The sequence below is a fragment of the Mauremys reevesii genome, linkage group 4 (assembly GCF_016161935.1).
Source record: "Mauremys reevesii isolate NIE-2019 linkage group 4, ASM1616193v1, whole genome shotgun sequence".
Classification (NCBI taxonomy): domain Eukaryota; kingdom Metazoa; phylum Chordata; order Testudines; family Geoemydidae; genus Mauremys; species Mauremys reevesii.
This window is the reverse complement of record NC_052626.1, coordinates 62,040,961-62,054,880: the sequence shown is the minus strand read 5'-3', so window position 1 is coordinate 62,054,880 and position 13,920 is coordinate 62,040,961. Positions and strand designations below refer to the sequence as shown.

The 13,920-nt window shown below is 41.1% G+C and overlaps 1 protein-coding gene across 1 annotated transcript in view; it reads left to right on the top strand.

The window, feature by feature from the left end:
- Positions 1 to 13,520, top strand: part of LOC120404486 (cytosolic phospholipase A2 epsilon-like) — a 49,421-nt gene extending 35,901 nt beyond the window's left edge. Inside the window, exons 15-21 of the mRNA XM_039537158.1 lie at positions 1,411 to 1,525; positions 2,022 to 2,159; positions 4,345 to 4,452; positions 5,683 to 5,871; positions 8,830 to 8,996; positions 11,222 to 11,408; positions 12,787 to 13,520. Of these exons, the coding sequence (XP_039393092.1) occupies positions 1,411 to 1,525; positions 2,022 to 2,159; positions 4,345 to 4,452; positions 5,683 to 5,871; positions 8,830 to 8,996; positions 11,222 to 11,408; positions 12,787 to 13,019 (1,137 nt within the window). The 3' untranslated portion in view covers positions 13,020 to 13,520. The remainder of the gene's footprint in view (positions 1 to 1,410; positions 1,526 to 2,021; positions 2,160 to 4,344; positions 4,453 to 5,682; positions 5,872 to 8,829; positions 8,997 to 11,221; positions 11,409 to 12,786) is intronic.
- Positions 13,521 to 13,920: the final 400 nt, after the last annotated feature.

The window sequence follows — 13,920 nt, the reverse complement described above, 5'->3', positions numbered from 1 at the left end:
AAAAAATACAAATTTCACTGGATGACCAAACTTTTTCACATTTAACCATTTCCATCAAAACTTTCTACATTTAAAACACACACCCGCACAAAATCCCCTATTTTATTATTCATTATTATTTACATATTCCACAAGGTCATTGAAAAAATTCAAAATTTCAACTCCCTCCAATTAAAACACAATAGGAGAATTTTGTGACTGCTGATGCAGGCAGATGCGAGTATCATTTCTCTGTGTTAGCAAAACCCTTTGCTCACAGAGTTGAATTCAATCCAAAGAAAGGCAGGTAATGTTGGCAGTGCTGCCCTCCTTCAAGGTTCCAGGCCAGGGTGTGGGGAACAGTGCCACCCTCCCCATGAAGCCACTTCCGGGAGGTGCTGAATCAGCACCTTGTGTAGCCAGGCTGGCACTTAACACTGTTCCCAGCCAGCATTGCCCTCTATTGGTCAGTGCTGGTGCAAGTCACCTGTACAGATTTAAACCATATCATAACTGGGCTCTTCATTCTTGTACACTTGTGCTATAGTAGTATCTTTCCTGTGACAAGAACAGGAGTACTTGTGGCACCTTAAAGACTAACAAATTTATTTTAGCATGAGCTTTCGTGAGCTACAGCTCACTTCTTCGGATGCATAGAATGGAACACACAGACAGGAGATATTTATATATACAGAGAACATGAAAAGGTGGAAGTATGCATAACAACAGGAAAAGTCTAATCAATTGAGATGAGCTATCATCAGCAGGAGGAAAAAAAACTTTTTGAAGCTCATCTCAATTGATTAGACTTTTCCTGTTGTTATGCATACTTCCACCTTTTCATGTTCTCTGTATGTATAAATATCTCCTGTCTGTGTGTTCCATTCTATGCATCCGAAGAAGTGAGCTGTAGCTCACGAAAGCTCATGCTAAAAAAAATTTGTTAGTCTTTAAGGTGCCACAAGCACTCCTGTTCTTTTTGTGGATACAGACTAACATGGCTGCTACTCTGTTTCCTGTGACATTTACCCTTTCTGGATGAGATGATTCACGTATGTTCTCAACTGATCTTTTTTTTTTTAAAAGTGTGTGTGGGCCCATTCTTTTTAAATAAGCAAAAGGTAAAAAATGACAGTTTTCACCAGTGAAATCTTTGAATTTTACTGTATACAAAACCTTGACAAACTGATTTTTAAACAACTTTAAGCATTTAAGTGAATGAGACTACTCACATGCTTAAAGTTAAGCACATGCTTATGTGCTTTGGTGGATCAGGAACAGAGTGCTCAGCACATTACAGGATCAAGCCCATAGAGGAGAACCTGTCTGGAATCGAGTAGGCATTTCATTTTAATATTCCAAGCCCCAATACAGTGGTAGGTCCCTATGTCATTTAAAATTTCCTCAGTTATGTATCTTGTTTCCAAACAGGAAGACCAGCATAAACTCACAGATCAGCAACAAGCACTAAGTCATGGTCAGAATCCCCTGCCCATCTACCTTGTTCTCAATGTGAAGGACAAAATTAGCAATCGAGATTTTAGAGGTAATAATTATGTTCTAGACATTTATTTTTCTTTAAATCTAACAGGGTTCATCTTAGGGTTAAGCAAACTGGTTAACTTAATGCAAGAATCCTTCTTAATTCACTCCAAAAGTGGCCTTATATTTCTTATTAATTAAATTTGTGTCTCTCTATATTTCTGGTTTTGCCTGGGATCAGAAGCAGAATATTAAGACAGAGGCTATTATCACAAGATTATCTGGCCTGCACAGAAGCAGGAAGTATCAGAAATCTCATGAGCTTTCCAGACACCTGTGGTTGTGAAAAGAATTCATTCTCCATGCTCATCACTGTTATATCTGTATTGAATAAAAGTGGTTAGTTAGAAAATATGGTAGTTCAGCAACTAGTTTGTCATGAAGAGGCTGAAACCAACATCTTATTCCATTAATAACTCAATGTATTTATATAACAATATTTTTCTTTACCCGCAGTCAGATTACAGCAGTAATACTTGTTTTTGTGACTCTTTCTTTAGAATGGATGGAGTTCACACCCTATGAGGTGGGACTCCTTAAATATGGGGCCTTCATTCGCGCTGAGAATTTTGGAAGTGAGTTCTTCATGGGTCGGCTGATGAAGAAGCTCCCAGAATCCCGGATCTGCTTCTTGGAAGGTGATTTATTGTCCTGGAAAAATGTAATGTAATGTAACATAAGTCAGTCACTGGCAAGCCACAGTTTCATGGCTGCTGCAATTGGTACAGTCTCACCTTCTAGAAACTGTATAAGGTGATGTATCTGAACCAATAGCATGTCATGATCTGCAGATTTAAAATCTCTATAGTGAAATTAAGTGAGTTGGATTAGTCTGATTTCCTTATACTTTTATGCACAAGGCATCTGAAAGATACCTTTTCACCTTTATTTGAACAAAATTTTCAAAATGATATAGAATGGTCCTACCGCTGACTTTTAGTGCTGATTGATTCAGCAATGTAACATTGAAACATAACCTAATAATCATCAGTATGTCTAATATTCTAAAGCAGTACAGCTGTTCTAAGGAGAGTCTTTTGCACATACTGGATCCCCAAACTCTTTACAAATGTAAAGAATACAATTTAATAAATAATATCAGAGAGCAGAGAAATGAACAGAAACAGACGAGAGAGAAATGAAACAGCATGTAGTTCTTCAGATGAGTTTTAAAAAGAGATGTGGCTTGGATGAAGCAGAAGGAAGCAGGAAGAGGCTGCCAATTTATGGCTGGTTAGCAATATTATTGTCACTGTGACGGACATGAATTACAGTTAAAATGTATAGTAAAGTAATAACAATATCTACCGCATACGTATATGTAGTCTTGTTGTAGCTGTATCAGTCCCAGGACATTAGAGAGTCAAGGCACGTGAAGTAATATCTTTCATTGGACCAACTTCTGTTGGTGAGAGAGATAAGCTTTCTAGCTTACACAGAGCTCTTCTTCAGATCTGGAAAACTAACTCACGCCATGGCTACACTAGAGAGCTTACAGCAGCATAGCTGTACCGAGGCTGTAAGATCTCCTGTGTAGCGGCTCTATGCCAGCAGAAGAGAGCTGTCCCGTCAACATAATTAAACCACCCGCAATGAGCGGCGATACCTATGTCGGTGGGAGATGCTTTCCCGCTGACATAGCGCTGTCCACACTGGCACTTCTGTCAGTGAAACTTATGTCACTCAGGAATGTGGTTTTTTCCGGCTTTATAGGACTATAGCACAGTACTGTCTATATAGCTTCATCAAACTATGTTATAATATAAAATTATAAGGGCACAAGTGGGTTGTAACCAGATGCCTCAATATAGTAATTCTATATTGTAAATAGAATCTAATATTTCCTTCCCTTCCTTTTGCATAAGCACTGCACACAGCTATAGAAAAAGAAAGCCCCTGGCTTACACTTCCTGCTTCTCACTCTGATTGCTGTAACTAAAAAGGATTTATGTAAAGGGAGTTTCAGGTTCCTGTTATTAAATTAGCAATGTTGTGACTATTTGCCTGTATGGAGCTTTCACAACAGCCACTCGAAAAGGCTTTCAGTGACAGCACCAAACTGCCTTTACACTGCCCACACCCATGAAAGAGTGGATGCTGACTAAAATAGGTCATGTGACCCCTAACTGCATTCAGTGATTGACTGGAATGCTCTTGGAAGTGCTCTTTGTAATTCCAGGTTGGTGTACATGTAATCTCCCAACTGCTCAGACCCAGCTATTCCTGGCCCTCATTCAAATCCCCCAAATTGGCCAACATTTCGAATCTTCAGGAAATGTAGTATTTGCGTTGTTGCCAATTCATGTGATTTCCCCTTCCCCAGCCCCACCCAAGTCATGCAATACTTAATATTTTTCTTAAAACCCAATTCCTGGAGGTATGTGATTAGTTGGGAATCTGAGCTGTCATTTTTTTAAAAAAGTAAGCTTCCAACCTGGATTGCATATCTATAGCCGAAGTGCAATCCAAATGAGTCAAGAATTTGGGACTGCAAGAACCAGAGTCTTGAAAGAAAATGCAAAAGTCTGATGATCTTTTTAATAAAGGAGCTATTTGCAGTGTAACAACAAATATTGTGAACCTAAAAATTTATGAAACATACTATGTAGCTTATGCCAGTAGATGGTGCTCTTTATATTTAATATACATGTGAGCATGCAGAGAGAGAGAGAGAGAGAGAGAGAGAGATGCTTCTTTTTTATATGGAACTCTCCTAACAGAAAGAAATTGAATAAAGTTCACTAGTAAGGACAGAAGGCAACTTTTAAATAAAATGCTTTGAAGTTACAGGTTATTCTCTGTCAAATTTCTTTCATGTCACAGGAATCTGGAGTAGTGTATTTTCCTTGAACCTTATGGATGCCTGGTATATCTCCTTTGAGTCAGAAGAGTTCTGGCACAAATGGACCCAAGACAGAGTTATTGACATTGGTTAGTTATTTTTACATTGCATTTTTCCTTTACTTTTTCTTAGGGTTATTTTATTTAACTACTTTACTAATTTATTTATTATCTAATACATGAAATGGAAAGCCATGTCTTGAGTTACTGTGCAGCAATCATTTTGGTTGATTGAGAAGCAGAATTGATGAGACCTACCATAGATGCAAATGAGATGCCCCTGCAGGAGGAGGGTAAACTGTAGAAGAAAAAATATTCTTGAAAGTATGGGAGGTGGGGCTTATCCTTCCAGGGCCCACCATTCTTCTATGTTCTCTGTCTAGCTAAACACTAGATGCGTGTTCTCCCTGCGAGTGAGGTTTAACATACTCTTGTTTCCTTTGTTAGTTTTTGCTGTTTGCAAGTGGTTTTTATATTTGATCCCACTCCGGTATATTTTCTTATAGTTTTACTTACCATTCATTAGGATGCCCAGAGATGTAAGACATACATTATAATAACACTAATAATAATAAAAAGCAGCATAGATGTGCATGATGCTTTTCAGAAATAAAAGATATTGTCCCTTTCCCAAGGAGTTTATGGTGCAAAGGTCCAATTCTGTAAACCTTTACTAGTGAATAATCTAGTGCTTGTTACTGTGGGTCATTTCACTAAGGTCAATAGTAAGCACTACACTTAATAGTAAGGTTATACAGTAATACACTTGCAGGTTGGGGACCAAAATGTGAGATACAGTAAATCCTTTCAACAGACATTGTGGAGAAAGAAGAGCACTGCTGCAAATATTACTATGATTCATTTTATCTTGTTGCATTTGTAAGCTGCAGCTTGTTGTTTTATATATATATATATATAGTTAGAACGAGAATTAAGAGATTGAATTTGTTGGGGAGACTGGACGTTAGTAAAGGGATGTGTGTGTGAGAGAGAGGGACCTGGGAAGGATGCAGGAGAGGAAAATTATTTTAGGTGCAAAATGTTGGCTTGGATAAGGTCGGGGCAGAGAGAAGGAAGTTACAGTATAGCAGGTTAAAGAGAACTATATTATGGACAAGGCTTTTAGTAGTGCTGACTGAGAAGAAGAGGCAGATTTTGGAAAGGTTAGACAGATAAGCAAGTAGCTCTGTGGAGAGCCTGGATGTTAGGAGAGAAGGAAGTTGAAATGAAGCCAAACATATACTATAATAATTCATTATTATAGAGGATTATCCCCAAAATGAATCCAGATATACAAAGCTTTTATCATTTTCTCTGCAGAGGAAGAACCTGTTCTACCTACGAGGCCAAGCGAGTTAACTACTCGGGTGGTCTCCCCCCGAGATAGCCTTTCAACTGTTTTTCGAGATGTTCTTATGTTGCGGCCAGCAGTTTCAGAAATCCACAATTTTCTAAAGGGTTGCCAGATGCACAATAACTACTTGGAGAATGAGTTTTCTAGATGGAAAGGTATGGTGATAACTTCCTATTTGAAGCTGCATTTTTAAAGATTGGGATGGGGTCTGGAATTTAGTGTGGATAGCTGTGGTCCTTAGTGGAAGTGAATGAAGCAACTCAAATGGTTCTGTTACTTTGTGAGAAATCCTAGGTAGTAATACATGGTGATGTGGTGTGGTGTGGTGTGATATGATATGATATGAAGGCTTCACGGGTGTAAATTTGGATACACCTATTACCCATGAGTGGCAAAGCCATGAGTAAATTATGCAGGCTATTATTATATTGCTGTTGTTTATATACCAGATATGCCCCAAATATGGAAAGGATTGTCAAGACATTGAGGAGGCTGAAGTTTCTGCCTCCCAAACAAATGCCTAGGAAACCTTTATACCACAACACAGTGTCATATATTCTGTATATGCTGTGGATGTTACAGAACATTTGCTCTAGGAATGTCTTAGCTTTCAAACGTGCAGTTGGATTATTTTTTGGGGCCCTATGTTTCAAATGTCAGAGGTCTTAGTTACTATGACTCTAACTATGCAGGGCTTGGAGAAAGCCATAAAAGCTTCTAGAAAGGATACTCAAACCTTTCTATACCTAAATACATCATGACCTTAAGTAATATAGCTCACAGTCCTGCAGGGCTAGAAGCAAATGCAGTTTCCTGCTGGGAATCCCCCCTTCCCAGTGATATACAGATCCTGTTTTTAGCATTGCTTTTGATAATGGATTTTAAAGCTGTGACATTTTTACTTATAGAAAGGCTTTTCTTGGTGCATGACTGAATCTTGCCCACCTGGGGCCTTGGGCATGTATAATTTTTGGGGAAAAATCCACATTTAGAGGAGGAGAAAATATTTGTTTTGTAGATTGATTTAAGCTTCTCAGAGGTTTGGAATGTAAGTCCCAGGGGGATGTATTAGTGGCCAGAGGGCAGACAAGACAGTTAAAGGTACACGATAATTCCCTTATCACATAGCTTTGCAATTTATACCCCGGGGGTAATTCTGTGCCACTGTATGTGCACAGAATTCATGTCCCCCACAGATCTCTTTGCTTTCCTGCAGAAAAATAACTTTATAACAGGGAAGCAAAGGGAAGCTGCAAGAACAGTCACACATCACTCCCTAGCAGCGCAGGTTCATCGTTTCAGGCACCTGGAGCAGCTGGCAGAGAGGTAAATCACTGCAGGGCTGGGGAAACCCCAACCAGTGGCTCCTACCCTGAGCCAGGATCAGCTGCTTGTCTTGGCTGGGTTGGAGCCAGGAGAGGACGGAACTTCCTCTTTCCCTGCAAGCAGTGGCTGGGGCTGTGTCAGACCCACCCCCAGAAACCTCCCCCAGCTGCAATAAGCTCAGCATCCTCCCCTGCTTCCTCACCCATCACTCCTCAGCTGCAGGAGAAGGGGTCACTATATGAGGAGCTGCTCCCCCATCCTCCCAACCCCCCGTGCATCTGGACCTTCCATACCCAGACACCCCTGCCAAGCTTCAGCCCATACACGTAGAACCCCCTAACATTCCATACTTGAACCCCACCCCACTGAACCTCAAACCGTGCATTTGGAGTCCCCTTGCACCCAGACCCACTGCCTCTTGACCCCGACCCCTGCCCCCCAGACCACCCCCCACTGATCTCCCTGCATTCAAACCCCCACCCTGATGAGCCCCACCTTCCCACACCACCCTGAGCCCCCACATCCAGACACCCATGCCACTGACCCCCAACTTGCTGCACCCAGACCTCCACCCCACAAAGCCCCACTCCCTCAGCACCCAGACCCCCACACCCAGACCCCTCCGCTAAGCTCCAACCACCTTCACCTGGAAGCTCCTGCAGAGTCCTATTGCCCCTGCACCTGGAACCCCCACAATGAGCCACTGTGCATCCAGATCTCACAACACCTAGACCCCCCCACACTGAACTGCCTGCACCCAGATTGTCCCACACAGAACCCTTTCATCCTACACCTGGATCCCCCCACACCGAGTCCCTTCACACTTGGATCCTGCCTGGTTGAGCCGGCCTGTCCCACACCTGGTGCAGAAGGGCAGGGCCCCAGGGTGTTTCTGGGGCAGGTCCAGGCTTTGTGCTGTGTCAGGGTCAGGTGCAGCCTCACTGCTGAGTCCATGTCCTGGGGGTGGGGGGACTGCAGGGTGATCTCCCACCTTTGTGCAGCCAGTGGCCTGTGCTCCCCACTGCCATGCTGGAGCCTCTGCATTTATTTATTGATAAATAAAACTTACAGAATTTTTAATTTTTTGGCACAGAATGCCCTCAGGAGTAAATTTATCACAAGTAGCATGTGTGTGGGTGAGTATATATGCAGAAGTTGCAGTTAAAAAGTTGTCTTTTTCCCTTTTTACTGGTAGGTAAGATATTACTGGCTCTGGCTGTATTCCCCATTATAAATATACAGAATTCTTCTTAAAGCAGTAATATTTCATATAGCAGTGAAAGGAAAAAGAAAACTGTATAGTTTCTCTAAATGTACATATATCTATCTTTGGTCCTTATATGACTGCACTACCATAGTGTCTGGATACCTTCCAGCCTTTATCCCCATGAAGTAGGAAAGTACTATTATCCTCATTTTTCACATGGAGAAGTGAGATAGAGAGAGACCAAGTGACCTGGCCACAGTCATACAGGAACACTGTGGCAGAGCAGGGAATTGAACTCTGGTCTTGTGTGTCCAAACCTAGAGGCCCTTTGTCTGCAGAAAGCATTACTTCATGCTGCCCAAAACGGTGGTTGCTGCAGGTCAATAATGCAAAAGGCAGAATGAGGAAACCCAGATGTGAAGAACAAAAAGATTGAACTACAATTGTACATAACTGTGTCTGGAGTCAAAAAGGGAGCTGAATTCTCTTTCCATGCTCTAACTCTGTATTGTCCTCAGACTAGTAGAACACCTACCCTTGCAGTGATGCGCACTCTTGACAAGAAATATTTTTCTGGTAGACTGTGAGCTTGACTGTCACCCCAACCAGCTGACAGGAGCAGCAGATCGCCTCGCTCTGGTAGACACTGCATTTGCCTTCGAAACCAGTTACCCACCGCTTATGAGACCTGAGAGGAAAGTGGACCTCATCCTGCATTTCAACTACAGTTCAGGATCACAGATAGCGGTCAGACTTTTTGCCTTTTTCTTAAGAAATATCCCCCCTTTCAGCTGCCAGAATTCTTAACTCTCTATTTCCAAACACTTAAAGAAAAAGTTGTTTCTAAGAGGAATAAACTCATACTACCAGTGGTGTGAATCCTTGTTTCAGGATCACCGGACTGTGCTCAATATAAAAAACACTACCTAGGCCCAGATCCACAAAAGGACTTAGGTGTCTAACTATGATTTTAGGCACCTAAATCCAAAATGTAGGCACCAATGAGAGCCTCAAAACCCCTGCTCAGCTACCACCTAACCCTGCAGGCACCTAAAACACACCTACATTATTTCTGTAGAAGTCCCCTAGAAGCTTAAGTTTCTGCCACTGGATATGTGCACTGCTGCCTCAGCTAGACAGCAGGACACCCATCTCACGTCCAAGCCTCAGCGGGATCCTCAAACCAGGAGAAACTATGGGTTGCTATGGCTATCTTACCAGAGGGACCCAAACTGGTAGGATTCTCAAAGCATGTCTGACTTTGGTTGGAGGGATGGGGAGGAGGCAGCCTCCCCTATATCCTTGAGCCCAGTGATTATGACACTCAGTAAGTAGGAAACTCATTTTCAAATCCCTTCTCTACATTAGGCAGATGGGGGGAATTGAACTGGGGTCCCCCACATTCTGGATGAATGCCCTAACTATTGAAGTAAACGTTATAAGAGAGGCTGCTGCGTCTCCTCCTTCCAGCATTTTCACTAGGAGTTAGGCAGGGCTGGCTTAGTCGCCTTACTCCAGGAGAGGGTTTACAGCTTTGGATCCCAAGTAGAGATAGGTGCCTCGCTCCAGCCTGGATTTAGATGCACAAGCCTCAGAGAGGCAGGGATTAGAAAAAAACCCTTTCATCAGCATCTGCTATTGGCTTGTTTAGGCAGCTCCTCAACTAGCTTTTGTGGATCCCATTTTCAGGTGCCTATCTTTCCGCATTCATTGTACAGGAAACCTGCCAAACTCAGGGTTTGTGAATTCCACTGGGTGGCTAGGCACCTTAGTAATTATAGTAGAGATGTTGTGCAAGTCTCTGGATTGGGCAAAGTTTTCTCTCACTTGTTCAACACGTGTTATGGGTATGTTAACATATGGCAAAAATTATTCTGGACACTTTGGGATTATCCCAATGTGAAAGATTTTAAACTTGACTCTTGAGGGGGTGAGTGGGGAGGGTGTACTTCAGCTAATTTTGAAGAAATTTGGTTTAGAAATAATGAAGTTATAATCACTTGAAAATTACACATACCACCACATGTGCACTTCCAGATATAAACCATTTGAGTGTTTGATCTTTGTGGTCAGACATTCAAATACATGCAAAGACAATTTGAATGTTTCACTGGATATCTAAATGCAAGTACTTGTGTATCTCGTTATGGTGATTGGACTTTCAGATAAAAGCATTTGGTGATTTTTTTTAATCCCAGCGTTTGATCAGATATTCAGAGAACCCAAGGTGCCTTGCCATCTCAATAACTGTAGGTGCGGTCGAAGGAGTGCTTAAATGCATTATTTTTTCAAAATCTTGCTTTAAAAAATAGGAAGTTCACTACAAAAGGTAACTTACATTTCATGCAATGTTATACTGTGATCGACTTTTTAGGGCTTGACTGGGTAACCATCACAGTGATGAGCTTCAATGGGAGTATACATGTGAGTGAGCAGCCACCCACATGAGTAAATCCTGCACAATTAGGTTCTTAACATGCAGTTCTTTTGTCACAAAAATCTTAACTCATCCACATAATACTATACCAACCTATGGTGCCTCATGCCTTGAAGGATTCCAGTGTGGTATACAAACTCAAAGTGATATGCAAACTGTACATAGGGATCACTTCACCAGCACCTGAAATGCAGCTACAGCTCTGACAGGAAGGGTAGGGTTACCAGGTAGCAACTGTGAAAAAATGGGACGGGGCTGGGGGGGTAATAGGCACCTATATAAGAAAAAGTCCCAAAAAATGGTACTGTCCCTTTAAAAAATGGGACATCTGGTCACCATAAGGAAGGGGGATGTGGGAACTATAGATCACAGTGGGTTAGACGCTACCATCCTTATTTGTGTTGCTTAGTGACTTACTCCACAAGTCTCCACAAGACTTACTCCACTCTTATTGAAGTCTATCTCTTCAGTAAAACTTGGTCTTAGTCTTGTCATTGGTTTCTGATGTTTTGTTTTCCCCTCTGTGATTACCCAGCCTTTGATAAAAGCCTCCAAGTACTTCTCAGAGCAGGGAATCCCTTTCCCCAAAATTGTGCCAGGTGAAGAAGAAGCAAAAAGTCCAAAGGAGTGCTACATCGTTGGAGACAAAGAAGGCCCAGAAACACCTTTAGTGCTTCTTTTCCCACTAGTGAACGACACCTTCAGAAACTACAAAGCACCTGGTAAGTTAGCAGCAGCCAATCACTTTATTAAAGCCAGCATTATGAGCTTATCCATTCTCTGGATTCCCACTTTTAATTTCATTATAATGAACCTATATTGGCTGGGTGCCTGTAAAAGACTTTGCTTTTAGATTTCTCACTATAGTGCCAGGTATGTCTATCATAGAATCATAGAATATCAGGGTTGGAAGGGACCTCAGGAGGTCATTTAGTCCAATCCCCTGCTCAAAGCAGGACCAATCCCCAACTAAGTCTACATTGCAATAAAACACCTGTGGCTGGCCTATGCCACCTGACTTGGGCTCACAGGGCTCAGGTTGTGGGGCTATAAAATTGCAGTATAGATGTTTGGGCTTGGGCATCTACACTACAATTTTATATCCCCAGAACCTGAGACAGGTGATGTAGTGATGACAGCTTGAGAAAATAGCTGTGAGGGGTGTGAACAGTTTCTGTTCACATCACTGTGTTCTTGACTCTGAAACCTCAAATTGACTGTTTTAAATGTCAACCTTGTTAACTACTTGACTGCTGATCATTTTTAATAGCCATATCCACCTAATGTTCTTATCTCACAATCTCAAACTGCCTCCTAGGTGCCAAAAGCCTCAGCTGTTCCCTACCCAAGTGCTAAAACCTCCTGCTTCCCCAGGACATCTTCTACAATACGTTATTCATTATCAATACAAAAATCTACCCTATGTTGAAAATGGAAAATTTGAGGACATCATATAATAAATTGAATTTAATATCAAAATGAACAACATGGGGGCTGCTGTACTCATTTTTGAACCATTTTTGTATTAAAAATTAAAATCACCTCCATTTCTTAAATGAAGCTGCCATGGAATTTCCAGTCTATCACATCAGAATGCCACAGAATCTAGGCATCCTGTTACAGAGTTTAGATGTAGCTTGTCACAAAGTACATGAGGCCTAATGATTAATATCACTGTTTCTTCTTTGTAATAAACTTGGTTCTGCCACTCATCTCTTAACACACCCTTCTTCTTTTTCCCCAATCCTTCTTTCTGTATGCTGACTGCCATCAAGATACACGCCTCTCCTGATTTGGCAGTGGATGTGCAACTTTTTCTAAGATCACTATGAATGTCTCCCAGTGTGCTAGCCTGTAGGAAGTGCTCAAAGAATGATGCAGTCCCTCACCACATCAGGCATCTAATTTCCACTAGTCTTGAGAGTGATCCAAGCAGCAATGTAGTGAATTAAGCTAAATATACTCCTAAAACATCCTAACAGCAAGAAAATCTCACTGGAGAGAAATCTCTGGTCTGTGACTGATTGTGTGCACATGGCTGATAAAGCCTAGGACTATAATCATGTTGCAATAATAAACCTAATTACTATTTTCCTCTAGGTGTGAAACGTAGTCCCTCAGAGATGGCAGAAGGTGAAATTGATGTTGCTGATATCAATGGTTCATATAATATAAATAATCTGCGCTATTCAGAGGACGATTTTGACAAGCTGGCAAAACTGAGTTACTACAATGTCCAGAATAATAAAGACTTGATTCTTCAGGCCCTGCGTATAGCTGTGGAACGGAAAAAACAACATAGAAATAGTCTCAAACCTCATACTCTTCTGTGATGATATATCTTTCTCTCCCGCCATTGGGAAGCATCTCAACATTCTACTGATTGTCCAGCATTATGGAATATGAAATAAATATCCATCTGTTGATATTACTGAAGAAAAAAGGAACTGAAACAGAAAGTGATGGAAATCCAAAGAATGCTAAAAATAGCATTCAATCTGTAATAGGAAAAACTATATCTGCCTGTCAGAAATGGGAATAAACATAACGAGGAAAGCTCTTCCATAATTTATTCATGTGCTTCCCTTGTTAACAATCTCAGCAGAGTGGCCAAATACTGAACTGGTGTTGAGGCTGAACTATGCTGTCATTTCTAGAAGTGGCCTTTCCAAGTCAAGGTTGAGGCAGATTGTCAAGGAAATGTGAAGTAGCTTGCATTGCCATTGTTTGTGCTGTATCTATTCTGTCAATTAAGAGAGGACTTCCACTACCAGGACTACCAGTCCAGAACCTTTAAAGAGAACTGAATCAATTTTTAAATAAAATAATTAACATACTAAGATTTCTATACAAATATATATGAATATGAAGTAAAATTTTGCAAAATAAAATGTTTTGTTGGATTCTAAGTGGTAATGAATTTTAAAAAAAAACAATGTCCTCTTCTATTAGCAGAACTATTAATGCAAATGGTTGGTTCTGTATTCACAACTAGCAAAGTGTCTGGCGTAGAAATGATGCAAGCACCAAAGTTCAGTATCGGAACTGAATGTGAACTTTCCTAGTGTTTTGGACAGTTTGAATTTGAGATTCCAGTTTAGGGTCATCTTGAGTAAGACAATACCACACACAAAAATTTCCTAAGGTGAAATTAATTTTGTAGAAACATGGCAGAGGTTTAGTTTTTAAGTCTAATGTTATTGAAACTCAGATCACTGATAGGTGCCTGCAAAC